Consider the following 26107-nt stretch of genomic DNA (forward strand, 5'->3'; position numbering starts at 1 on the left):
GACAACCTGTTATGAATGGAGGCGGCACTCCCCCGGACAGATTAGGTCAGTAGGCTGGGCATGCTTCTTGGCCAACTAATGTTGCTTGAGGGTCAGGTGGCTTCAGGTGGGAGCCAGTGTGGTGTAGTGGTTAAGAGCGGTAAATTCGTAATCTGGGGAACCGGGTTCGCGTCTCCGCTCCTCCACATGCAGCTGCTGGGTGACCTTGGGCTAGTCACACTTCTCCGAAGTCTCTCAGCCCCACTCACCTCACAGAGTGTTTGTTGTGGGGGGAGGAAGGGAAAGGAGAATGTTAGCCGCTTTGAGACTCCTTCGGGTAGTGATAAAGCAGGATATCAAATACAAACTCCTCTTCTTCTTCTTCAGTAGTGGCTACAAGTGACTGTCTCAAATTATGGGCCTTCCTTGGCAGAGAAAGCTTGGCTGTAGTGCTCCATGCTTAGATAACCTAAAGAATGGACTACTGCAATGCACTCCACGTGGGCCTGCCCCTTGAAGACAGTTCGAAAGCTGCAACTGGTGCAGAATGCAGTTGCCGGGATGCTGGCAGACAGGACTGGTCCAAAATATCTCAAGGAGTGCCTCCTCCCATACAAACTTGCCCCAGAATCAAGATCTGCAGGGGAGGCCCTATGGGTTTCCCTGTGACAAGGTCAAGATGCAGCTTTTTCAGCAGGCCTTGGCGGGGGTGAGGGACGAGGTTGGCATATCCCTCCCATTTACATGCAACCCAATCTAGGACCCCATTACAAAGTGTGAGCTATAGATGCCTATGAATGAATGAGTAAATAAATCAATTTGACTGCTCAGATGCACCATACTATATTTGGGGAAGGGCCATAGCTCGGTGCTACAACATTTCCTGGCAGGCAGAAGGTCCAGGTTCAATCCCCAGTGTCTCCAGGTAAGGTTAGGAGACTCCTTCCTGAAACCTTGGACCGCAAGTTGGCGTAGACAATGGGGATGGGGGAGAAACTTGATCCAATTCCCGTCTGAAGATCAATTTATTCAATTTGCACTTTCGAAAAAATGTGGGACTTGAAACACAGCCATTCTTTAGCCCAAGGGACACATCCCTTGCAGGCAGGCTGCATGCAGGTGATGGTGGGGGTCAGATGCAAAAATGGGAGGCGTATCAGACATGACTCTGACCTTTGCAATGGGCTACCTTCCAGCCATGAAAAGACCAGAGGTTTCTGAACATATTCATTTCTACACACATCTATATACACCAGAGGTATCCCTCAGTCTTGGCAAACAAAGGACTCCACAGTTCAAGGACACAATCAAGCCAGGAAAAAAGCATTCAAGGAGGTGAGTAAAGGGATAGCCCAAGGACAGTCCCAAGGGCCAAATAGGAAGTCCTGGAGAGCCACATTCAGTCCCCAGGGCTCTCCACCCCTTGTCCTAAGCAGCAGGGGGATTTGGGCCCAGAGGCAGAGTGAGTGGGCAACAGCAAGAAGGGGAACAAGGAGGAGACCTGCTTATTGCCCACAAGCCTGCTCCAAAAAAAATCCCAAACAAAACCTGGAACCAGCATTGCCCTCAACTCCCCACCCCCAATGCTGCAGCCATTGTTCGGTGGTAGTGGGAGGTATGTGAGAAGCCAGGAGCTGGAAAGCAGCTGGGGAAAGGATGTGCAAATATTGAGCAGAAGTGGAAGCATTTGAGCAGCAGGCCTTAGAGATTGTGGGCTGTTGTTTTTTTTATTATTAAAAAAAAAGAGCTCTGCTGCAAAGCCAAGGATATTCCAATGGGTTGTCTAAAGCAAAGACCTTCACAACCTGTGCGGAGGGGATAAGGGTATTTGTGTTTGGGCAATGCCGGTCAAGAGATAAGTGGCTCCACTGGAAAAGCAGCCTATGATTCCTAATTTTAAAAAGGCATGATGCAGGGCGGGGGGACTCCACAGAACTTGGGAGCAGCCAAAAAGCTTATCTCGGCCAGCAGTCCCCTTGCGAGTGCATAAAAAGAAGCCAAGACAGAGAAAGCCAAAGAGCGAATGGAGGCTGCAGGTGGTGCATTTCAGTTCCTGGAATGATCAAAAGCTAGAAGAAGGGGTCCCTGATCACATAATGGAGCCAGGTATGTCAATGTGAAACCCAATAGGAGTCCTGGCTCTCTCCCTCTCACTGCTCTACCCAGCAAGGTCTTGCCCTGTTCCCATTTCGTACTGTCTGGACTAACAGCCAAATCCTGAGTTTCAAGAAAAGCAGCCGCTTTGGATTTCAGTGTGGCCTGCCTGGTCAATTCTTTATTTAATCTTTTTTTCTCCCCTTTGCTGGATGCTGGTTAATAGAAATGCTTTGAATATTCCAATTGTGAATCACATGGGTGAACACACTGTCTGCCCCGGAGCAGAGCAGAATAACACACAGCAAAGTTTCTGAGGAGGATTCTCTTCCAGGTCTACCTGGAGATGCCAGGGATCGAAACTGGGAACATCTGTTTACATGGCAGCTGCTCTGCCACTAAGCTATGGCTCTCACTTCTTTGGTAAAGAAAGTTACAATCATAAAATCATAGAGTTCATAGAATCATCTAGCCCAGGCTTCCTCAAACTCGGCCCTCCAGATGTTTTTGGGCTACAACTCCCATGATCCCTAGCTAGCAGGACAAGTGGTCACGGATGATGGAAACTGTAGTCTCAAAACATCTGGAGGGCCGAGGTTGAGGAAGCCTGATCTAGTCCAACTCCCTGCAATGCAGGAATCTTTTGCCCAACGTGAGGCTCAAACCCATGACCCTGAGAATGAGAGTAAGAGTCTCATGCTCTACCGACTAGGCTATCCTCAGTTAAAACATTCCACAGTATATTTTGCATGGGATATACTTGGGACAGTGTCTTGGACAGTGATTCTGATGCAGAAGAATCCTTTACTGTGGTGGCACCCCAATTATGAACACCTCCACACATGCTTTTTTCCAGTGCCAGCTCAAAATTCATTCATCAGTTTACTAAAGGCATTTTTAGGATGCTAGCCGTGAAATTATTTTGAAGTATGAAGCCGCTTCAGTGCTTCTGGAGAATGCTGTTATTTACTGTGTTTTCAATTCCTGGTGGCACTTATGGTCGTTTCTGGAATTTAATGCATTTATGGTTTTATGTTCTGTATTTTACTCTGCTTCGTAGCCAGCTCTGGTATAGTTTTGGATGGAAGACTAGGTTAGAAATAGTTTAGCTACACAAATAAATACATAAAAGCCTCAATGCACATGCAACAGAAGGAAGAGGGGTGGCCCAGACTGAGTGCCCAGTGACTCAGTGGGAGGGGTCCCTGCATTCCCCCAAGAAGAGCTAGCTCTGCTTAGGCATAGCTGTATGTGTGAAGGCTTCCGAAGATAAAGGTAAAGGACTCCTGACAGTTAAGTCCAGTTGTGAACGACTCTGGGATTGCGGCGCTCATCTCGCTTTACTGGCCGAGGGAGCCGACGTTTGTCCACAGACAGTTTTTCCGGGTCATGTGGCCAGCATGACTAAGCCACTTCTGGTGAAACCAGAGCAGTGCATGGAAACAGTGTTTACCTTCCCGCTGGAGCGGTACCTATTTATCTACTTGCACTTTGACGTGCTTTCAAACTGCTAGGTTGGCAGGAGCTGGGACCCAGCACGGGAGCTCACCCCGTCGTGGGGATTCAAACCGCTGACCTTCCAATCGGCAAGCCCTAGGCTCAGTGGTTTAAACCACAGCGCCACCCGTTTGTAGCTAGCCAAATTAATACAGAGCGAGTAAGAAGGAAGGGGGCAGTGGGAGCACACAGTGATGGAGGTTGGGCTACCCAGCGAGGCCACGCTCATCAATTTCATCAATGTGTAAGCTCTGGTTTCTGAAAAGGGCTTGATGAGCACTACCCAGAGGGTTGACTCCAGCAAAGTCAATTCCTTTGTGCATTGAAATTGTTCCGCAAACTCAATGACTTCACTGCATACAACCCAGATTCACCCGCTGCAGGTCACCCAACTCTGCTTGGTGGCTTCCTAGGCTGTGCCAGTTCCGAGTGCCTATTCTGAGTGTTGAGCACCAGGCACACTGGGCTGGCTCACCTAGCCGAGTCTCTTCCGGACACAGGACAGCTGCATTTCTAAGTACCTCCTGCCTCATGTTAGATAGTGTGGTTATACCTTCCTCTGAGTGTTACTGTGCTTTAACAAGGCTAGAATGTTTCAGGAAAAGCTGGCCAGGGGCTGTGATGGGCACACAGCTTGAGATGTTATGTAAACAAAGAGAAAGGAACAAGCGCTGTGAGGATGGCCAGCAACAGCTTTGCCTCTCGACCTCTAAAAGTGCCACAGTGGGGAACGACAACTAGCTTAGCCCAACACACAGCACTGAATGCTTCCCACCAGGCATGGTAATTATTTTTCCATACCTCTTTGCTCTTTGCCCCGTCCCCAGCCTGGCAAACCCACTGCAAACGGCTGAAACATGAACCTGCCTTTGCCTCCCTGACACAGTGACAAATTGTTTCCCACGTGGAAAGCCTGAGTTAGGCTCCCCGGCTCAGCTCCCTCGCAGCCCGAATCAGCGGCGAGTGAGAGAACTGAACAAAAAGCTCTTTATTAAAACAGAGAGATCGTTTTACCTTTTATGTTCTGCAGAGCAGGAGCTGATTTCTTCTGATTTCGAGCCAACCTGTTTTAACTTGCGCCAAATTATTACCCTAGTGAAGGATTAAAAACGGTACTCTGTAACTGGCATGCGTGTGACACCAACGTTGAGGGACCCAGGTCACATCCAAGGCATTCATTTAATGCATATGGTTCTCCCCACCCAAAGAAACCTGGGAAATGTAGTTTGTGGGGGGCTTCAGAGGGCCTGGAAATGCTCTGCTACTGTAGCTGTTCAGTGCCGTTTCGTGTGAGTTTCCCCATCAACCTTCTTCCTACCCACAATGATGTAATCACACATGTAGCTAAGTTGGCCTTCTCCATCCTGGTGCTATCTAGACACAGTTGGGTTCCAGCTCTCATCAGACCCAATGGTCACGGATGCTGGGGGTTGTAGCCCCATACCATCTGGAGAGCATCCTGTTGGAGAAGGCTGGGCTATGTGATGCCCATCACTAAGGGCAAATAGAAATCCTTCAAAATGATTGTATGCTGGTTGGAAATGCAGCAGGGAGAGAATATCACAAAAGCAGCAATCAACAGGGGCTTCAAAGAGGATCTGGAGAACCCACATAATGCCAGGCACCTGAGAGAAGAATGTTGAAGGTGTTAGGCGTGCAGAAAATGGACACTTCTGCAACTTGTCATACACACCCCTAAAAATTGGGTGAAATTGGAAAGTAGGTATTCACAATATGCACACATGCCTGCTTCAGCTCAGAGCTCAACACTGACTTGAACTGTCTTCAGGACTCCCAATATACCAGCATGCAGGAAGATGTCTAAAATGCTTCTCACATGTGTGAAGGTCCATGAGACACAGCCAGGAACTCCAGTCTGATCCTCTCTTCTGTCGAGATTATTACAAGCATTGTATTCATTCAAGGTCTGCTTGTGGGTTTTCCCACAGGCATCAGCTTGGCTTCTGTGAGAACAAAACACTCAACTTGATGGGTCTGATTCAGCAAGGCTCTTCTTGTGGTTCTTACAATGTTCAACAAGGCTGCAATCCTAATCCCAATTTCTTGGGAGTAAAACCTACCAAATCTAATGGGGTTTGCTTCTGAGGAGACATAGTTGGGATTGCAACCTTAGGCCCAGATGTGCCGAGGAGACACATAACAGTAATGTAGTTTGGAAAAGCACCGTCATGCTACCGTAAACTGTCAACACCACTATCCTGTCATCAAATCTTTATCATTCCCACGATCACTTCGTACTGATTCAATGAAAATTACTTTATGCCATTTTGATTCTGTTATCCACCCGGAGCAACTTAATGCAAAGCTGGGATATGTAAATATGGATTTAGGATAATGTGCATATAAGCACGTGTCAAAATTCAGCACAAAGTCTTGCTGGGGAGCACCATATTCATTCACCTTTGGCTTCCCTAAACCAAAGAATTAAGCTTCCATGTGTATCTGGTGGAATGATGTTGGTTCTCCAGAAGAAGATGCAAAGAGACTTACAGCACAATACTATGGATGTCTACTCGAAAGTTATGTCCCATTTAGCTCAATGAAATTTATTCCCAGGTTATACTGGGAATCGTAAATGGCGTTTCCATGTGCTGCTTTGGTTCACCAAATGCAGCTTAGTCATGCTGGCCACATGACCCGGAAGCTGTCTGCGGACAAACACCGGCTCCCTTGGCCAGTAAAGCAAGGTGAGTGCCACAACCCCAGAGTTGTTCGTGACTGGACCCAACGGTCAGAGGTACCTTTACCTTTAATACTGGGAATCGTAGCTCTGTGAAAGGTAAAACAGAGTTCCCAAGATTATCTTGGGTAAGCCATGTGCCTTAATACTTGGGAGTAAGTCCCAATATACACAGTAAGACTTACTTAAGAGTAAACATAGAATTGAACTGCTTACTCACAATCTTTAGTAAGGCATTCAGGTTTTAGATGGGTATCTTTCTCAGTCCTACCATAGGTCTACAAAGTCATAGTTCAACACTCTAAATTACGACACCAAAGCAGCTCTAGAGAAGCATTAATGAGAGATGCTGCTCAACAGTGAGAACTCTTTGGGCAATATGGTTTGATGTTTACCAAAAACCCACCCTCACTTGCACATTTCGATGGACACTGCCCTCATTAATTTTCTGTTCTGGGGTGTCACTAGAACTGGCTGCTTTGATCTTCCCACGAACATTTGGATTTTCCATTTGTGTACACATCTCTGCTGGTTACAGGGATCAAAAGCGTGGCGCAGGGACCCTGTGCAGTAAGCTGGTAGGAATGCAGGCATCTTGTCCAAGTTCCTTTGCAGACTGAGAGGAGTATCTAAATCACAGTCTCAGGCCAGCTTTGTGAGTGAATTTACTGTACTCTGTGCCCTTTAGCTTTTAAGTAAAGGGTGAAGTTTGCACTACTTCTGGAAAAGGAAATGAATATCAGCAGGGAAACTCTGGGTGGGTTTCCTCTTCTTCTGAGCTTTTGCGGGTTTTGCCTAAGATAAAGTTGCTTCCCTATCAAATATCTGCCTGTGACCGAGCTAAGCTGCAGCATGACTCTTGTCTAACCCATGCAATTTTGGAAACACACATGCGCAGCAACTGAAAGCCTAAATTCTCTTCTAAGCATTTCTGAGGTTTTTGAACAGTTTGAAGAAATAGGATTTAACTCTGTAAATGCTATACGCTGCTAGACATCAGAATTTCAATTCCCTTGGGAACAACTTTTGGAGATCAAGAGGTGATCCTGCACAAAGCTCTGCGTTCCCAGGAGAGCTCTTGCACCAGGAGCCACAATGGGTACCACAAACGGCCGGCTTGGGCAGCCCCATAAGGTCTCACTGCTGATGTCTGTCCTTTAGCTCATGGGTAGGCAAATTAAGGCCCAGGGGCCGGATCCGGCCCAATCGCCTTCTAAATCCAGCCTGCGGACAGTCCAGGAATCAGTGTGTTTTTACATGAGTAGAAAGTGCCCTTTTATTTAAAATGTATCTCTGGGTTATTTGTGGGGCCTGCCTGGTGTTTTTACATGAGTGGAATGTGTGCTTTTATTTAAAATGCTTCTCTGGGTTATTTGTGGGGCATAGGAATTCGTTCATTGCCCCCCAAAAAATACAGTCTGGCCCCCTGCTGAGAAAGTTTGCTCACCTCTGCTTTAGCTGCTGCTCAAATTTGAGTGCCTGGCAGCTGAATCTAGAGTCATTTTACCGTAATTTCTCACAATGCCCTGATGTAATGTTGCTATGGGGCCTTGCAGAAAATGTAAATGGCAAACCCACTGGAGCACTGCTGCTGTCACCAAGTAAGCCCACTGACATAAGAGAGGGCCAATCAGAAAGCACTTTGCTAAGAGCCCCCTCACACCCGGATCTGGCCCTATCAGTGACTGCACAGTTTTCATTCTCCATCTTTGCCTTACATAACGGAGAGAGGCCCTGGTCAAGATTTCCCTCCCACCTGCCTCCACTAAGTTCCTGAATATGTAATGGAGCTCCATGAGAAAGCCCTGCAAGCTTGAGGCATTTTTCTATACTCCATTGCCAATGCATTAGATATTTGGTATGGAGGAAAGGGAGAAGAAGTTAGGCAATGCCAGGTTTGCACTGAGAGAGCTGTCAAATCAATTGGAACTAGAGCTGAGCCAAATTTTCTCAGGGGAAGTGGGTTTTTTTAATGAGAAAATTTCTGTTTTGTTTTTCTCTCTACCCTTCCCCAGAAAAAGAAGGCCACTTTAAAAGTGTGTGTGTGTGTGTGTGTGGTTCCCCACCACACACACATATGCACAGCCTTAGAATAGCAACAGGTCCAGGGCACTGTGGGAGCATTTGCCGGGGGGGGGGGGTGTTACAAAATGGCGGCCAGGTTGCCAACACCATTGTCGCTACTGTCTTTTGCAACAGCAGGCAGGCAGGCAGAAAGTTATAGTAGGGAAAGAGAGCTGGGCAGCTACCACTGCTAATTAGAGTGGCCAGTTATGCACTGATGATTTACATGCACGGATGCAAATTTAGAAATAATTACTATTATTTAAAAAGAAGCACAACAGACAATATGCCACTCTGCCACTTCCTTGCAGAGTAGCTGACTGGACTGGCAGCAGCTGAATCTTACCTCTCTCATAGCACTAGGACTCGGGCAGAATTCAGGACAGACAAAAGAAAGTACCGTATTTTTTGCTCTATAAGACTCACTTTTTCCCTCCTAAAAAGTAAGGGGAAATGTGTGTGCGTCTTATGGAGCGAATGCAAGCTGCGCAGCTATCCCAGAAGCCAGAACAGCAAGAGGGATCGCTGCTTTCGCTGCACAGCAATCCCTCTTGCTGTTCTGGCTTCTGGGATTCAGAATTTTTTTTTTCTTGTTTTCCTCCTCCAAAAACTAGGTGCATCTTATAGAGCGAAAAATATGGTACTTCTTCACGCAGCACATACTTAAATGATGGAATGTGCTCCCACAAAAGGCAGTGATATCCACCACCTTGGATGCCTTTAAAACAGGACTGGGTGCTTCTTGCCCATTTAGCTCAGTTGGTTAGAGCATGGTGCTGATGGTGCCAACACCACAAGTTCGATCCCCGTATGGGACAGCTGCATATTCTATCATTGCAAGGGGTCAAACTAGATTGTCCTCAGGGTCCCCTTCCAACTCTACAATTTTATGATTCTATGAAATTCACGGAGGATGGCAGTACTCTGCCTCCACTGTCAGAGGGAGTATGCCTCTATGAGTACTAGTTGCTGAGAATTATAAGCAGAGAAAGAGAACTGTTATGTTCAGGTCCTTCTTGTATGCTTCCCATCCCGTGAGAATAGGATACCTGACTAGATGGGCCATTGGCCTGATCCAGCAAGCTCTTCTTATTTTCTTTCAATCCTAGCAGCATGATGCTGTCCTTCAGCACATCTGAGGACAGCAGAGTAGCTTAGAAGGCATGGGGCTGTGTGGCACACACATCTGCCCTGCCACAGGCTACCACCACCCCACACACCCTTTAGCATCTGCTGTCTGAGGCAGTCACCTTGCTTTGCCTAATAGTAGGGCTGGCCTCAGGAGAATCTAATTTTGGGAGGGAGTACTTAATGCTCTTCTTGCCCACCAATTTTCCCCTTCCAACGTCCCCTAGGAAAACAACCTAGGAGGGAAACAAGACTGGGATTGGAGGGAAGGATCCGTGGCATTTCTCCCCTGAAAATCTACCTCCTGACTTGTGCATTATCTTGGCAAAAGCAGGTCTGGAAGCAGCCGTTTGCCAGGTAGCATGCAATTCTGTTCTTAGAATAACTGTTGTGCCATGTTCACTTGCTGAAAGAAAGGGGGGGCATGAAGCTCTTGGTATATATGTAACACCTCCTACACCCATTTCTATTCCAAGCCCTGTTTTAACAAGGCTATTTCAAAACAATCTGCCCATTTTGCCAAGATGCATGAAGGCGGGGAGTGGGGAGACTACTTCCAACCGCTTTTAAAATATAAAATGTTATATGATACTTAAAGCTATGTCTGTGTTGCAAAAACCCACAGAAGACTAATTCTTCCACCTCACAAGCGGGTAACATAGAAGTGTGAAGGGCGAGTTGTAGGGGCAAGCCTCTGAATGAAACCTTTATGAAGTCCCTGATCCAAATCTGGTGACAGACATTCAGTGGATTGAACCCACATAGTCAAAGCTCCTTCTGTCTGGAGGAAGCTGGAAGAAGGCTGAGGGACAAGCAGGGAGAACTTAATTGCTCTACAATAATTATAGATCTATATCTGGGGGAACCCTATGTTTCCACAAAAGCTCATCCAAGGATTGGGGAGAGTTCCTCAGTGAGATGAATGCACATAGCAGATACAACTTTCCTGAAAACCATTACCAATATTCTTCCCCTGTAATGTACAACTGCAGGAGGGTATTGGACTCATGGATTGCCTTTCTCCAGATAAATCATGACCTGTAACCAAGGTCTGATCTTGGTTTTCATCTCACGGTTTGTCTGGGGAAGACAAAGCACGAGTTTGAATTCAGACACAATGCTAATCCAAACCATGGTTTAGCTCACAGCAGTGTGGCAGCAGCAAGATCAGAGGAATAGGAGCAAAGCTGCCACAGGCAATCTCTCAGTCAATCAGAATGTTTAGCATTATGGGTAAATGATGTCAGTGAGGGCCACCAAGCTTTGCAAGTGTCTCTCCTAAGAGTATGCCCTTGCCAGAATATGCCTACATAATCCTCTGCAACACAAAACACCAGGGGTTCTAGAGCAGAGATGTAAAGCAGACCCACAGGCAGAAACCTTGCAAGGAGGAAACCTAAGGCAAAGTAGTTCAGGAAGGGAGAATCAATGCAGAGCAACTGGAACCTAAATATTGGCATTGTTTGCACTTCACATTAAACCATGGTTTGGCATTATAGGGAGGAGCACAGAAAAGCCTTACGCTTGCATGATTCCCACCCCCACCCCTACTCCACTCTTCCTGTACAACCACAAGGAGATTGGAAGCTTCCATTCATTTTAATTAGCTACAGGGAAGTTTTAACGTCTGATCCTTGAGATTTTTGAAATATTGAGCAATATACGAATGCTTTTTAAACAAACAAACTGTGGTCAAACTCAACTATGGTTTGTGGAAACAAGGCACATTCTTATTTTTGGTATGGTATCTTTGTAAACCACTTAGCAACAACTGTTTCTTCGCAGTAGGGCTGTAGCTCAGTGGTATAGTATCCCGCTTTACACGCAGGCGCCTCCAGGTTCAATTCCCATCATCTCCAGGCAGGGCTGAAAGAGAGCCTTGTCTAAAAACCCTGGAGAGCCGCTGCCAGCCAGTGCAAACAAAACTGAGCTAGACAGTGTTAGAAGCTTAGATATATGAGCTAATCACCAAATGGAACCTTAAACCATGGTTACGGTCACCACAACAGAATGTCTAGGCATCTTTTCTTTGCAGTGAAATTTATTATTACTATTACAGTGGTACCTTGGGTTACAGGTGCTTCAGGTTACGCGATTTCGGGCTGCGCACCCTACTGATCCCGGAAGTACCGTAACGGGTTACTTCTGGGTTTCGGCGCTCACACATGCACAGAAGCACTAAATCATGCTTTGCGCATGTGCAGAAGTGCCGAGTCGTGACCCGCGTGTGCGCAGACGCGGCGCTGTGGGTTGTGAATGTGCCTCCTGCACGGATCACGTTTGCAACCCGAGGTTTCACATTATTATTATTATTATTATTATTATTATTATTATTATTATTATATCATCATCATCATTTCCTTACCACTTTATATTTTAAATAAGAAAATCTCAAAGCGGTTTGCAACACATTAAAACATCAAATAAAACAAACCAGAATAAAACACATTCAAGCTTCAACTATTTCAGATCCTTCTCTAAGTGATCCTTCTCTATAGTTTTCAGATCCTTCTCTATAGTTTGCTTTTCCCATATTTAGTTGCCTAGTTAATTTATACAGCAAAAGCACTCTAGGAAACCAGTGTGGTATAGTGGCTAGAGCAAGCATAGGCAAACTCGGCCCTCCAGATGTTTTGAGACTACAACTCCCATCATCCCTGACCACTGGTCCTGTTAGCTAGGGATGATGGGAGTTGTAGTTCCAAAACATCTGGAGGGCTGAGTTTGCCTATGCCTGGGCTAGAGTGTTGGACTAGGACCTGGGAGATGAGGGTCCAACTCTCCATCCGTCATGAAGCTCAGTGGGTGACCTTGGGCCAGTCACAGCCTCTTAACCTACCTAACAGGGTCGCTGTAGGGATTAACTTGGGGGTATGTGTAAACCATGTACTCCTTGGAGTATAAATGCAGTGACTAAGCTCTTCTTCTTACCTGCTTAAGAAAGCTGGAGGGGCCAGCTAGGTAGAGATGTCAGTTGATAACCTGGCATCCAGAGATCTCCATATGGTTGCAGTTGTACTTGTGCCAGTTGCAAACCGTGCCCGGGGGATTGCTATCACTGGTCAGCTCCCCATTTCCCAGCCTTCTTCTGCACCCACTTCAAGTGCTTTTGCCTAACTGCAATGTGTGCTTGAAAAGTGGTCATCCCTCTTGCTTGCTGAGATGGAAGTTGGAGAGGGGCGTATGCCACCCACTTTTGCAATAGGTCTTGGAATGCCAGCAGTGCAACAGAGGCAAAGAAGAGGGACATAGGAAGTTGTCTTATTCCAAGCCAGACTGTGCCATTGGCATTTAAAAGATGGAACAGAAGCCTGAGGCTGATATTCTATGTGCACTTCCCTGGGAGTAAGAACCACCAAATATGATGAGACTTATTCCCAAATCAATATACATAAGCTTTGCACCATTAACTCACCCAAAATCAGAGCACTCCAGACTAAGCACTTAGCAGATCAAGTATCTCTTATTTGTTCTCCCAGTAGCGGCAGACTATAACTCATCTATGCCAGCTACTTTCTTCAGATGTTGCAGCCACACACTTGAGAGCAGAGCAATCCCCCCTCCCACCTCTCAAAATGAGGTTAGATGCATACCTAGGAAATTTTAGCAAAGGGCCCCTGTTGGAGACACTGAGGAATGTTTTAAGCTTTGCTTGAGAAGCCTTGCAGGAAACCTCAGGAGACGTATTGAGTTCTGGGCAACCAAAGGACAAATTCACACAGAATTCTATTTTAAAGAAATACCATTGTCTGGTGAAAAAGGAATCCAAAAGAAAAGAAAAGACTCTGTCACCAAATGGCGTCTGATGAAATAATAATTATTTTTTAAAGGGGGGGAAGATATCTTTCTTTTTTCTTCCTTTTGTTTTTGTTATGAAAGATTTGAACAACAGTTCTTCCAGATGGCTTCAGTAAAAGCCTATTAGTTTAGGTAGATAGTGTCATTTTACTTTTTTGGGGGGGGGGGGAATGAAACACCAAACTCTCCTGCCTGCATTCCAGACAGGAATTCATATTTAATGCGGGGCCAATTCCATCTCCGAAGCAAATCCACTTACTGTACAGAGCCACCCTCTGAGAGGCAAATACCAAAGCTGAGCTCTGCAAGCGAACCATAAAGATTCGCTTCAGAAAAGTTTTCTTTGCTGCCAGGTCCTAAACACCATCCTCAAGGCAGCCTATTCCCCTGGCTTTTACAAGATTTCATTCTTGGAGGTTTGGCGATTCCAGTGTGAGATGCCGGCAAGGTTTTTCGAAGGATAATTTATTGTGCTGCTTTTAACCACCGGGTTTATGGGACAAAAGTCCCATTGACTCCAGCAATATGGAGCCATGCCTTTCCTGTCTGCCTTCTCGGCACTAAAACCACTAGACTTTTTCTGGTAAGCAAGGCCCCTATAGAACATGCTTCTGCCTCTTACATAGGAGCTCTTTCTGTGCTGCCATTATACATGCAACGGTTTACTTCCAGGAACAAGTTTGCCCAATTACAGAGAATTCTTTTATAGGTCCTAACCTCGTCAAAATGTTTCAGGTCTGCAACATTTATAGTCTTGGACACTGCACACTGACTTGTAAGGAAATCCCACTGTGTTCAAGTGTAAATAGCAACACTCCATTACTTGATTGATTGGTTATTAATAGGCAATTTTTACGATGGTGAGCCTATTAACAGGAATAATACTTTTTAAAATATAAGTACATACAAAAATCACAGGTGCTAGGTATCATCTAGGTAGGTATATTAGAAGATACAACCCTTCGTCGTCCCCCCATACAACAGAATGCAACTGAGTACCCCATTTTCAGAACTGTTTATACATATGCAAATGTATGCAGATTTATTGGCCCAAATCCAGAGGTTAGTTGTGCTTAAATCCCATTGCAATAAACTAATTTGCAATTGTAAAAGTTCTGTCCCATCAATTCCAATGGGTCTAAAACACAATTAACTTAGCGTGGGTTTGGGTTGCTGCAATAATTGATTAGATAAACCCCACATTATGAACTGGCATGTTTTGTGTAACAGTGCAGGAGCCATACTACACAATCCTATACATGTCTTCTCAGAAGTCATGTGTGCTTTAGATTGCAGCCCTAGTCATTCTTGGCTGATTCCACAGCTAAATATCCCACTGTATCTGCTACAGAGGAAATAAATGGTGTAGGGCACACGCTCCCCTAACAACAACTGCTTTGGTCACAATGCTACACATAAGTAAAGAAACTGCGGTGACATATGAACCGGATATAGCAAACAATCCCCTACTCACAGCTGCTGAATTGATTTCGCCTGCTCACATACCTAGGCAGCAAGTGACTGCCTGTGCAAACTTGCCTACCACATGCAGTGTACCTTGATTGCAGGTACAATTTCAGCCAATGCAGAGCAGATGTAAAAGCTAAACAGTCAGGCATGGAAGAAGACATGATAGCCTTGGACAGATCTTGTCATGCTCAGAGCACTGCAGTGAAGCATGTATCAGTCTTAACAGTCATGTGTGGGGCAACGCTATGGAGTTAACACCTGCAAAAAGCATTCAAGGTCCCAGACAAGTTCAGTTACCTTCGAGATTAAGAGCAGATTGCTAACCACTACTGTAAGCAGCTCTAGATAATCAGGACCATACTAAGAAGTAGGTACCATTTCTTACTTAAACTCCAACAAGGAGATGTTAGGAAATTCCTCACCAGCACCACTGGGCCTGGGGTGATAAGGAAAACTTTCCAGATTGCAACAGGAAAAATGGCTGGAGAAAATGAAGGTGGCTCAAAAATCTTAATTCATTTTTATACAGTTACTATTTCTGTGGGAAAGATTGTACATTGCATGTGCACCACCGTGTGCAATGCACAGGTATGCATTTATGTATTTTACAGAAGGCGTGTGTGTATTCATGGCATGTGATGGGGCACACATTTTCTATTCAGGTGTCATACCTGTGCAAGAAAATCACCATGCATGAAGCATCCCTGAGCCAAGCACCTGCATTTCCAAATCTACCCCCAACAACCCTGAAGATCTGAAATGTCCAAGGCCGGAGGGAGCTTAGAAGAAGTGAAGGGAAGTCTATGCTCTGTAAGGAGCCACAGTTCTTAGGAACCAATCCCCTGGTTCTGTGTGAGGAACAGGATTGTTCAACGGGAGCTTTATTTATTGGCAGCATACTAGGCTAGATGGACCAGCCAACTGACCCCATTCTTATTCATAGCAGTGAGCAGCTTACCTGGCTCTAGGCTTGCTCCTCTGAGCAGATCATAGCATAGCAGTGGAAGGGACCACAAGGGTCATCTAGTCCAACCCCCTGCAATGCAGGAATCTTTTGCCCAATGCCACTCAAACCCACGATCCTAAGATTAAGAGTCTCACATGAATTAGTAGATAGGTGAGAACAGGGAGTGAGAGGATGGCATAATAAGAGGGCATAGGCTCTTCTATCCCAATACTGCCATCCGTTTCCTGGCAAACATTGCCCTATACAAAAACTCAGAATGGAGCTACGGATTTCTGGGTATTATAAATATTTATTGAATTGAATTTCTGCACCGCCCTTCATCCAACGATCACAGGGCAGTTTACAATATAAAAACATGAAAAGGGATGCCATTATAACAAACAAAAACCATACCTCACCCCCTGACACACATGCTGCTATTATTATTATTTATAAAAGGATATGAAAGGCAGGGACTCATTACAAGAACTCTGCAATTCTGATCTTCTACCCGAGAAGATGGGATAGATTTTATGAACAGAGGAGCAGAAATTTCCCCAAAAGATAAACAAAAAAATCTGAGGAGCAACTAGGATGAAGCTGCAAGGAATTGGATAAGGAGGGAAAGACCTGCTCAGAAAAGGTGTGCAATCTCTTTTTGTGGAGGTTTAAAAGGCTTGGGTGTTTATCTATATCCCATTATGGTATTTAAGTCAAGGAAAAGTAGAATGCCTGGGGTAGGGAGAGAGATGATCCCTCATGTTCTTTCCAAAAACTTCTCTGTCTGTCTGTCTGACACACACCCCTCTTCCTACGCATTCACATGACCTTGGGCCAGTCACCATCTCTCAGCCTAACCTACCTCACAGGGTTGTTATGAGGATAAAATAGGGAGAAGAACCATGTGCACCACCTTGAGCTCCTTGGAAGAAATGGTGGCATAGAAATACAATTAATAAATAATATGTGGAAACCCCGCATGGCTTCTGGACCCCCACTTTGGCACACACACATATCTCCCCAGTCCCTCCAGTCTTCCAGCTGCACTTGATCAGAAGGTCGGGGGTTCGAACCCAGCTTCTGCCAACCTAGCAGTTCGAAAGCACACTGGTGCAAGTAGATAAATAGGTACCGCTGCGGCGGAAACGTAAACGGCATTTCTGTTGTGCCAGAAGCGGTTTAGTCATGCTGGCCGCATGGCCCAGAAAGCTGTCTGGAGACAAACTCTGGCCTGAAAAGCGAGATGACCGCCGCACCCCACAGTCGCCTTTGACTGGACTTAACCGTCCAGGGATCCTTTACCTTTACCTATTGCTATATTCAACATGAAGAGGAGATGCTCAGCTTGGATTTGCCTTTTGCCAGGGGAGTGGCGGGAAAACAGTTTTTCGGGGGATGAGGAAGAAAAAACTTTCAGGATTGAGGGGGCTCGCCTCCTCACCGCCCTCCCCCGCCCTGCGCCCCGTTATCAGCGTGGTACCCAGCCTGCCCCCTTGCCCGTGGGGAGGGGGGAGGTCATGAATCCTGGTGCCACGCACTCCTTCAGCCCCGCGCTCTCTCGCCCTCAGGTGCCCGGCTCTCCCCGGAGCCCCTCACTCACCTCGGCCGTCTGGAAGGCGGAGAGGAGCAGCCACGCGACGCCGAGGAGAGCGGCAGCCGGACGACGCCTCCCTGGTCCTGGGGCAGGTAAAGGCGGCGGGGCGGGGTGAGAAGGGAGGCCGCTGCTTGGCGGTGCTGGTTGCGCTCTGGCCGCTGGCTCGGGACTGAGAGGAAGCAGAGCGGCAGGCGCCGCATTTAACCGGGGCGGCGTGGGGAGCGGCTGGGGGCCGAGCCCTCCCCCTGGAGGCTGCAGAGAGTGGGGCTGCAGCCCCATGGCGAGTGGCGGAGCTGCGCGGGGCCGGCCCCACCCACCCACGCCCCCGCCGCCTGGCAACGCGCAGGGGGGCGCCGTCTCCTTCCCGCCCTCTCCCACGAAGATCTTCGGGGTGGGGGTGGGCGTGTCCCCCCGAGGCTGTCTCGCAAGGTCAAGGAAGGCGGGAGACACAGGAGCCCGAGCCTCCAAGGAAGAGGCTGGTCCAGTCAAGGCTGGCAGTTCATAGAATCGTAGAGCTGGAAGGGATCCTCAGGGATCATCTAGTCCAACCCCCTGCGACGGAGGAATCTCAGCTAAAGCATGCATGGCAAATGGCCATCCAACCTCTGCTTGGAAACCTCCGAGGAAGGAGAGTCGATCACCTTCCCATGGAGTTGGTTAGTTCCCCTGCCCAAAGGCTCTTATCTGTCAGAAAGTTCTTCCTGGTGTTTAATTGAAATCTCCTTTCCTGTAGCTTAAAGCCAGTGGTTTGAGTCTTACCCTCCAGAGCAGGGGGAAACAAGCATGCTCCATCTTCCAAGTGACAGCCCTTTAGATATTTGAAGATCATTCAAAGGAACAGGAATTTATAATTATTATTGTTTATTACAAATCTGCATGCTGCGCTTCATCGGTGCCCAGCATATAAACACAAGATAAAAACACAAAATACATAAGAAAAGTAAGAAAAGAAAACAGTAACCCCCAACCCCTCTCAGAAACACATTTACAAGTATGGCATGTAAAGGGAAATGCATGTACAGTGGTACCTCGGGTTAAGTACTTACAGTAATTCGTTCCGGAGGTCCGTTCTTAACCTGAAACTGTTCTTAACCTAAAGCACCACTTTAGCTAACGGGGCCTCCTGCTGCCGCCACACCTCCAGAGCATGATTTCTGTTCCCATCCTGAAGCAAAGTTCTTAACCCAAGGTTATATTTCTGGATTAGCAGAGTTGTAACCTGAAGCGTATGTAACCTGAAGCATATGTAACCCGAGGTAGCACTGTATTCACACATGTTCTCTGCCTGGGGCAGTCAACCTGCAGCCCTCTAGATAAGGTGGACTACAACTCCCATTCCCATTGGGCAGTAGTTCGGGCTGATGGGGGAGCTGGCATCTAATAACAACCAGAGGGTGCGGTGTTGGTTATCTGTGGTTTCTGCTCTGCCCAACCACATGTCCTCCAGATTTCTAGCTCCCATCATCGTTCACCATTGGGATGTGCTGACAGAAGTAGAGGGCACCGGGTTGGGAAAGGCTTAAAGCAGGCATCACTATCCTAGCTCCCATCACCAGATACTTCTTTCATCCTACACACACCCTTTTTGCAAATTTGATGGATAGTTTGAACATGGGACCTATCCCTGTCATAGAATATCTTAAATGGGCATACATGGATCTCATCATCATCACTCTGACACAGGAAGTTTGTTGAAAGGGCACTGACATTCTACATTTCCCCACAGATTTTTTAAAAAAGCAACAGTAGGGATCCTTCCCTCAACACAGACATAACAGCATGACAAACACCTGGACTGCCTGCCCCTAAATTCAACCCTCACACCACCATAGTCTCTGTTGTTAATATCCTTATTGTTGTTGTTATGTGTGGATTTATATTCCACTTGATACCAATATGGTTTCTAAGTGGTTTACAGTTGCACAGCATTGTTAAAATACAGAATAATTAATATTGCACGCTGAAATACTCCTGAATATATGGGAAAATAATATCTGGGATACAACAATGTCTCAGCATCTCACCAGACACAGGAGAGCAATTAAAGACAAAGCAAAAAGAGATACCTTTCAAGAAACGTGGACCCCTCTCTTTAACTATATTATTGACCAGAATCAAGATCTTGTTATAACCAACTGCTCAGTCTTCTGCGTGAATAGATGACGTTAAGTAATGTGTTTGAACGTTGAATGTGTAAGCCTAAAGTCTAAAGTCAATGGACAGAACAAACAGCATTAGATGTGCTGCTGGATAAGTGTTGAATGGTTCTTGTTTTCATATTTATCTGAAACCAATTTTTAAAATGTTTTAAGAACAGTTACACCATACACAATAAAATGATCCCATCTAAACAATAAAATATAAACACCCATTATTAAATCTACCGTAAAACAGCCCCATTAAAGCAGCTCAGCATTTAAAATAGGACAAGAGGCTAAAGAGTTATTTGCCCAGGTCCTGGCTGATGTTGGAAAGAAGAAGAAGAGTTTGGATTTGATATCCCGCTTTATCAACCAAAGGAGTCTCAAAGCGGCTCACAATCTCCTTTCCCTTCCTCCCCCACAACAAACACTCTGTGAGGTGAGTGGGGCTGAGAGACTTCAGAGAAGTGTGACTGGCCCAAGGTCACCCAGCAGCTGCATGTGGAGGAGCAGGGACACGAACCCAGTTCACCACTACACCCCACTGGCTCTCAAAGAGTCCATGAGTGTTGTCAACATTGCAGCTCCTAATAAAGATTGGGGGTGCCTGCATATGATGTGATCAGGCATTAAGCTATCCAATCTGTATTGGCCTTTTAAAGATTTAGGACCTTCTAGTACACCTTCTGTGCAAAGAATGTATGACCCACATTTGGCTCTGGGTGGCTTTAAGCTTCATCACTTAAATTGGGGTAAACAGGAGTAATCGAGTGTAGACGTGTGGAGGAAATCAGACCTGCTGAGGTACATGTGACTCCTACAAATGTAAACAAGAATCTTGGCACAAATTAGACTTGTACTGTCCTGAGAGTGCTTGACTGGCCAGCACATGAACTGGACATTAATAGCATTTCATTGCTTTTTATGTTAGTGATGTGTTTAATTGCATGGAATTTCCTTGGCAGGACAGCAATCATGCCTCCATTTAATTTGTCTTGAGCGCTTCATGTTGCTGCCTGTCCAGAAGAGGGTGGTAAGGACAGCTGTGTTCAGGTAGAAATATCAATCATGAAACATGTCCATCAAATTCTGACTTTACATAATTGAAAAATTATTCACACGTTCTGAGGCTTTTTATCCGCAGTCATCAATAGCCAGGGAGGGGTTTTGTTTTTCTCCTTTATTCCACTGTTGGTATGTGTTTGGAAACATTCTTTCTGTTTGGTACAGAGGTGGACCGGGGAGGGGGGGACCCAGAGCTTAGCCAAGTGAGTAGAAACTGGCAAGGATGATACTTTCAGATGTCAAATAAACTACCAGGAGATAAGAAGAGTATCTGCTGTAAGGAAGTTGTCTCTTGGCCTTGGTACAACCTGATTCTGATATGACCAGGCCTCACCTGGAGGTATCATGTACAGTTCTGGGCCCTGCAGTTTAGGAAGGATATTGACAAATGAAGAGGTTCAAAGGAGAGCAACGAAGATAGAAGAGATGATAAAGAGGTGATACAATAGCCGCTTTCAAATATTTGAAGGACTGGCATGTAGATGATGGAGAAAGTTGTTCTCTGGTGCTCTAGGGGGCAGGCCCTGGACCAATAAGTTCAACTTACAAGATAAGGGGATTTGAAGTAAACATTAGGAAGAATACAGACATGGACTACCTTGGGAAGTGGCAGATTCTCTTTAGTTAGATGTTTTTAAGCAGAGACTGGATGGCCAGCAATCAGAGATCTTGTAGCAGCAGCTTCCCTGCAATGGCAGAGGGTTAGACTAGAGAACCTTTTGAGATATCTTCCATCTCTACAGTTCTATAGTTAAAATTAGCCGTTTGCGAATACCCTTTAATACTGATAGTGATAATGGCTTGCAGCTGCAGAAATCCTCACGCGTGTGTTAATTATCAGTTGGCATACCATTCACATGGGACCATAGGGAAGAAAAATGGTGGAGCTGTGCATTTTAATCAAAAGTGGCAGTTCCACATTAAGTTACATTATGAATTAATAAATAGGTCACCAGCTTGATCAATAGATGTATAGATAAATATTGCATAACATCATGTGAATTTTAGATCCATGAAAAGGTCCAAATGGTTCTGAACCCCATGTAGCCACTGGCCAAGATTCTGTGACATCATGGAATATTCATGGCTGAAAAACAATCGCCTCATCAGGAAGCTAGCCTGACTTACATTTTAACACTTGCGGGATCCAGGGGTTAGAAGGGTCTCTACATGCAGCCTACTCCTCCAAACTCATAACATTATATTTCCCAGCACTGCTTTGCAGAGCCATCTGAATCCTGGATGAGAGCTCAAGCACTGTAAGAAAAGTGCTTTAGAGACATTAAAGCTCCATCCCAGCTAACAGCGCAACACATTGGTGCAGACATGACCAAGTAATAAAATGAAACAATACTCAAAGCCTTGTATGGATTCACTATAATCAATGTCAGAAGGAACGAATAATTCCCTGTAATCCTAAACATATACCATGTGCCAGAAAGCCATTGCCCATGAACTTTGACGAATGTAAATTTAAACCAGATGATGGACGTTGGGTGGTCTCCAGTTGATTTGAAATCTGAAGATGGAACATGGAAATAATTCAGCCAACAAAAATTTTAAGAACAATAGACCGTTGTGGTGTAAGAACAGGTTAGATGTGGTCCACTGGGTTGAGCATGCCAAGGGACTGGGCTTCCAAACTGCATTTCACAAGGTGAAACAAAGCAGAAAGAGACAAGAGTTTTACAGTGAGGCAAAGGTGGTGTGACAGAAGCACAAGGAATATAGGAAGCTTCCTTCTACTGAGTCAGACCCATGGTCCATCTAGCCTTGTATTGCTTGCATATGCTGGCAGTGACTCTCAAAGCTTTCAAGCATGAATTTTTCCCAGCCCTACCTGGAGATGCTGGGGATTGAACCTGGGACCTTCTGCATGCAAAGCAGATGCTCTACCAATGAGCTATGGCTCTTCCACTAATACAGCCTTCCTTATCCCTGACATATAATCAACACTGCTTTCGCTGTGATTATTTTACAGACCTTTAAGCCAGGGATAAGGAACCTGAGGCCCTCCAGGTGTAGGTGAACTACAGTTCCCACCATTCCTGATGGGAGCTGATGGGAATTGGAGTTTAACAACATCTGGAGGGCCAGTTTCACCATCCCTGATTTAAGCTTTGATGTAATTGTCAGTTTGTAGCTTTTACATTTCATTTCCCTCTAACCTTACTGTTTACAATGTACACACACAGAGCTCTCGTGCTGTGTGTGTGTGTGTGTGTGTGTGTGTGTACCTACACCTGTCATCTTTGTTATTCTAATAACACTTTATGCCACACTTGTACACCAAAACCTATTCCACAATTGTTGTTGTTGTTGTTTAGTCATTTAGTCGTGTCCGACTCTTCGTGACCCCATGGACCAGAGCACGCTAGGCACTCCTGTCTTCCACTGCCTCCCACAGTTTGGTCAAACTCATGCTGGTAGCTTCGAGAACACTGTCCAACCATCTCGTCCTCTGTTGTCCCCTTCTCCTTGTGCCCTCCATCTTTCCCAACATCAGGGTCTTTTCCGGGGAGTCTTCTCTTCTCATTCACTCAACTCTAAGACGCTTTGTTTTCATAAAGCACGGGCTGTTTCTGAATTCTATTCAGGTGCCACAGAGTTCTAGGAATGCAGCAAAGAGATAGAGCTAGGATCAAAGCTGTCATTACAGGAGCTGAGATGCTGGGTAATTTGCAAAACATACCAAAAAGAATTCAGTCAATTTTTGTGTCCTTGCATAATTACCCAGCTGCTGGCCGTTTAGGATCCTAAGCCCTATCAGATCAAAGTGCATGCTTATGAGTACTGTACTTGGAACCAAGTCCCATTGTGTCCAGCAAGGATTTCTCCCAGGTAAGCATATACAGGATTGCAGTCTTGTTACAGGCTTTCTTTTCCCTCCTTCCATCAATGAACACACATGCATAAAATAGACAGGCAAAAGAAACTTCCGTGCTTATAGCTCTGTACCAGAGCAATCTGCAACATGAAGTGTTTTTCCACCACCAGGCGTCCCATTTCCTATATATATCCCATTTCCTATATATATATAACCTGCTACCCTCAAATATACCCACCACACCACACAACGGTTGTCAGTTTTAAAATGCCATACCTGGGCAAAGGCAACAGTTTTGCAGAAGTGGCATTTTCTTGGAAGGTATCTTGTTCTTTTGCAGTAAGTCTCCTGGTATGGATTGTCCAGGATTTGAAAGCTTTCAGCTTCAAGGAGTAGAGAATTGTCAGCATGTTGTCAGTCCAGTTTATGTGAGGGCAAGCATCATTGTCAGCTTTGCTTGGGATAAAACCTCACACTGGCCCAAAGGACAGAAGTGGTTTATGAGGAAGTTAGAGGACTGGAAGTAGGTCACAGGAGATAGGACAGTTAAGGAAAAGGAAGCCCAGAGGAAAAGATGGCTGAGAAAGGGAGTAGAAAACAGACAAGGAACCTGGAACCTGGGAAAAGGGCAGAGGAGACAGGGGACTGAGCAAAAAGAGAACAATGAGAGGAGATAACAAGCCAGTTGGCCGAAGCCTTCGGGTGGCTTAATAACATTGTTGGATGTTGCAAAGAACAGTGTTCTTTCCTGTTGGATTTATGTTTCCTTAACCAAAGTACATCCTTGGTAGATGAGCCATCTTAAAGGGATTCTCATTTAATAGAGTACAATTCAGCTATTATTCTTCTATTTTTGCCAAGATATGTTATTCAACATGCAATAGGAGGTTTATATAACCACGTCTGGAATTTAAGGGCTGAATCAAAGAAATAATTTCTCCTGGGCCGTTAGACACTATAAGAAATTATTGTGGTATTCCACCTTGTTATTTCACACTATGGAAAGACAGGTATGTTGCTGAACAGCAGAATATCACAGGCCAGAGGAGGAATCCAGTAATCAATGTGATACATGAGGCTGCTGATCATGTGTTCTGGCTTTTCAATGATACACCTGAGCTCCCTTTACTTATACCTGTGGTTCTACTCTGCTGCCTCCAATGTAGATCCAATCCAGAGCGAGCTGACCCTCTCCGAAATGGAGTGCGCAGGTACCTTCAGCTCCCATCTGACCAGACTGTGCTGATAGTCCATGCAAAAGTTGCTCAGAAATCGTATGGCAGTGAAAAGAGGTAGGAAATCAGCTTGAACTTCCTGTTAAAATCAGAATTTTAATGGGGCTTTCCACAGTAGAGAAACTAAGCAGGTGGCATGTGTGTGCGTATGTGCTCTACGTGAAATGAATTGTGGGTCTCATGGTGTTCCAGTAGTTTTTCAAGCACACCCAGCTCTGCTTCTAAGGTATTCAATTCCCTTTCTTAGGTCACATCCACACTATAACATATAAGGCAGCGGTGGCCAAACTTGGCCCTCCAGCTGTTTTGGGACTATAATTCCCATCATCCCTGACTACTGGTCCTGTTAGCTAGGGATGATGGGAGTTGTAGTCCAAAAACAGCTGGAGGGACAAGTTTGGTCACCACGGCCCAAAGAATCCTGAAAGTAGTAGTTTACCTCCTAATGGAGCTACAGCTCCCATCACCTATAACAAACTATAGTTCACAGGATTCTTTGGTGGAATCACCATTTCCAGGAAATGCATAGAGCCAGAATTCACTCCTGTTGCCAACATATAACTTTTGCGGTAGATTCCCCCATTCTCGTTCTTGCTTAACACTGATTACATTGTGTTGTTGAAACCTGAATTGTTTCCACTAGCAATGGAGGATAGATTATTGTTTTATATGACCTTTCATACACATCTGAAGGCAGCCCTGTTTCAGGAACCTTTTAATGCTTGATGTTTTGTTTTGTTTTGTTCCTTTATATTTTGTTGGAAACCACCCAGAGTGGCTGGGGTAACCCAGTTAGGTAGGTGGGGTACAAGAAATAAACCATCATTATTATAAATTATTGCTATTATTGCTATTATTAATTAGTTTTGAATTTTAATGCAAAACTCCCTGATTTGCACCTCCAGTAACAATACATGATCTGAAACACAGCTATCCTTCAAAAGAACTGGCCCTAAACTTGTTAGGCTAAAGTCTAAATGAGTCAGATGGGACCCCGTTCTGTAATGAACATCCTCAAAAAATACTATTATGGCATCAGAGTATAAAACCACCCATTCTGGTGTGTTTTATTACCAACATTTTTACGCACTACCAATACAGCATGAATCCTAGCCATTCACGTGAGTTTAAAGACAGCGGAAACCCAAATAAAACACAGGAAAACACGTTTCCAAACCTTTGGACCTCAATTTATTTGTGTTGGTCTAAGGATCTCGCTGTGAATGTAAACTCTGTTCCCAGCCTGTGAAACTTCCACATTCCAGGCTGAGACAGTCACAGGGACAAGTCCTCCCTCTGCTCAAGGAGAAGTGAAGAAACAAGAGTTTTCCCCTCCATATAATCACCACCACCTTCCACAGTAGGGGGCCATGTTGAGCTTGCTGTGCCTCTGATAGATGTGGCTGCTCCATGTCTGGAGCCCAGATCATAACAAGAGACCCCTGTGCCTGTTCAGCACTATGGAAAGTAATTTGGTAAAAACATGAACAATGAGAACAATTCCGTATGTTGGAAACAATTAAAAACAATTCCATATACAAATTAATGACCTGTCCAAGGTTATCCTG

The 26107-nt window shown here is 45.4% G+C and overlaps 2 protein-coding genes across 3 annotated transcripts in view; one reads left to right on the top strand and one right to left on the bottom strand.

The window, feature by feature from the left end:
- Positions 1-17383, bottom strand: part of MATN4 (matrilin 4) — a 40818-nt gene extending 23435 nt beyond the window's left edge. Inside the window, exon 1 of the mRNA XM_081867727.1 lies at positions 17278-17383. The gene's annotated coding sequence lies outside the window, so the exon portion shown is untranslated. The remainder of the gene's footprint in view (positions 1-17277) is intronic.
- The window catches only part of RBPJL (recombination signal binding protein for immunoglobulin kappa J region like), a 91611-nt gene that overhangs the window by 48803 nt on the left and 16701 nt on the right, over positions 1-26107 (top strand). The window contains exons 1-3 of one of the 2 annotated variants that reach the window (XM_081867835.1): positions 2038-2085; positions 17246-17363; positions 24471-24596. In XM_081867835.1, the coding sequence (XP_081723961.1) occupies positions 2076-2085; positions 17246-17363; positions 24471-24596 (254 nt within the window). In that variant the 5' untranslated portion in view covers positions 2038-2075. Of the gene's footprint in view, positions 1-2037; positions 2086-17245; positions 17364-24470; positions 24597-26107 lie in introns of those variants that run through there. The other variant, XM_081867836.1, reaches the window with a different exon arrangement.

This window comes from Podarcis erhardii (assembly GCF_964252035.2).
Source record: "Podarcis erhardii genome assembly, chromosome: 6".
Lineage (NCBI taxonomy): Eukaryota > Metazoa > Chordata > Lepidosauria > Squamata > Lacertidae > Podarcis > Podarcis erhardii.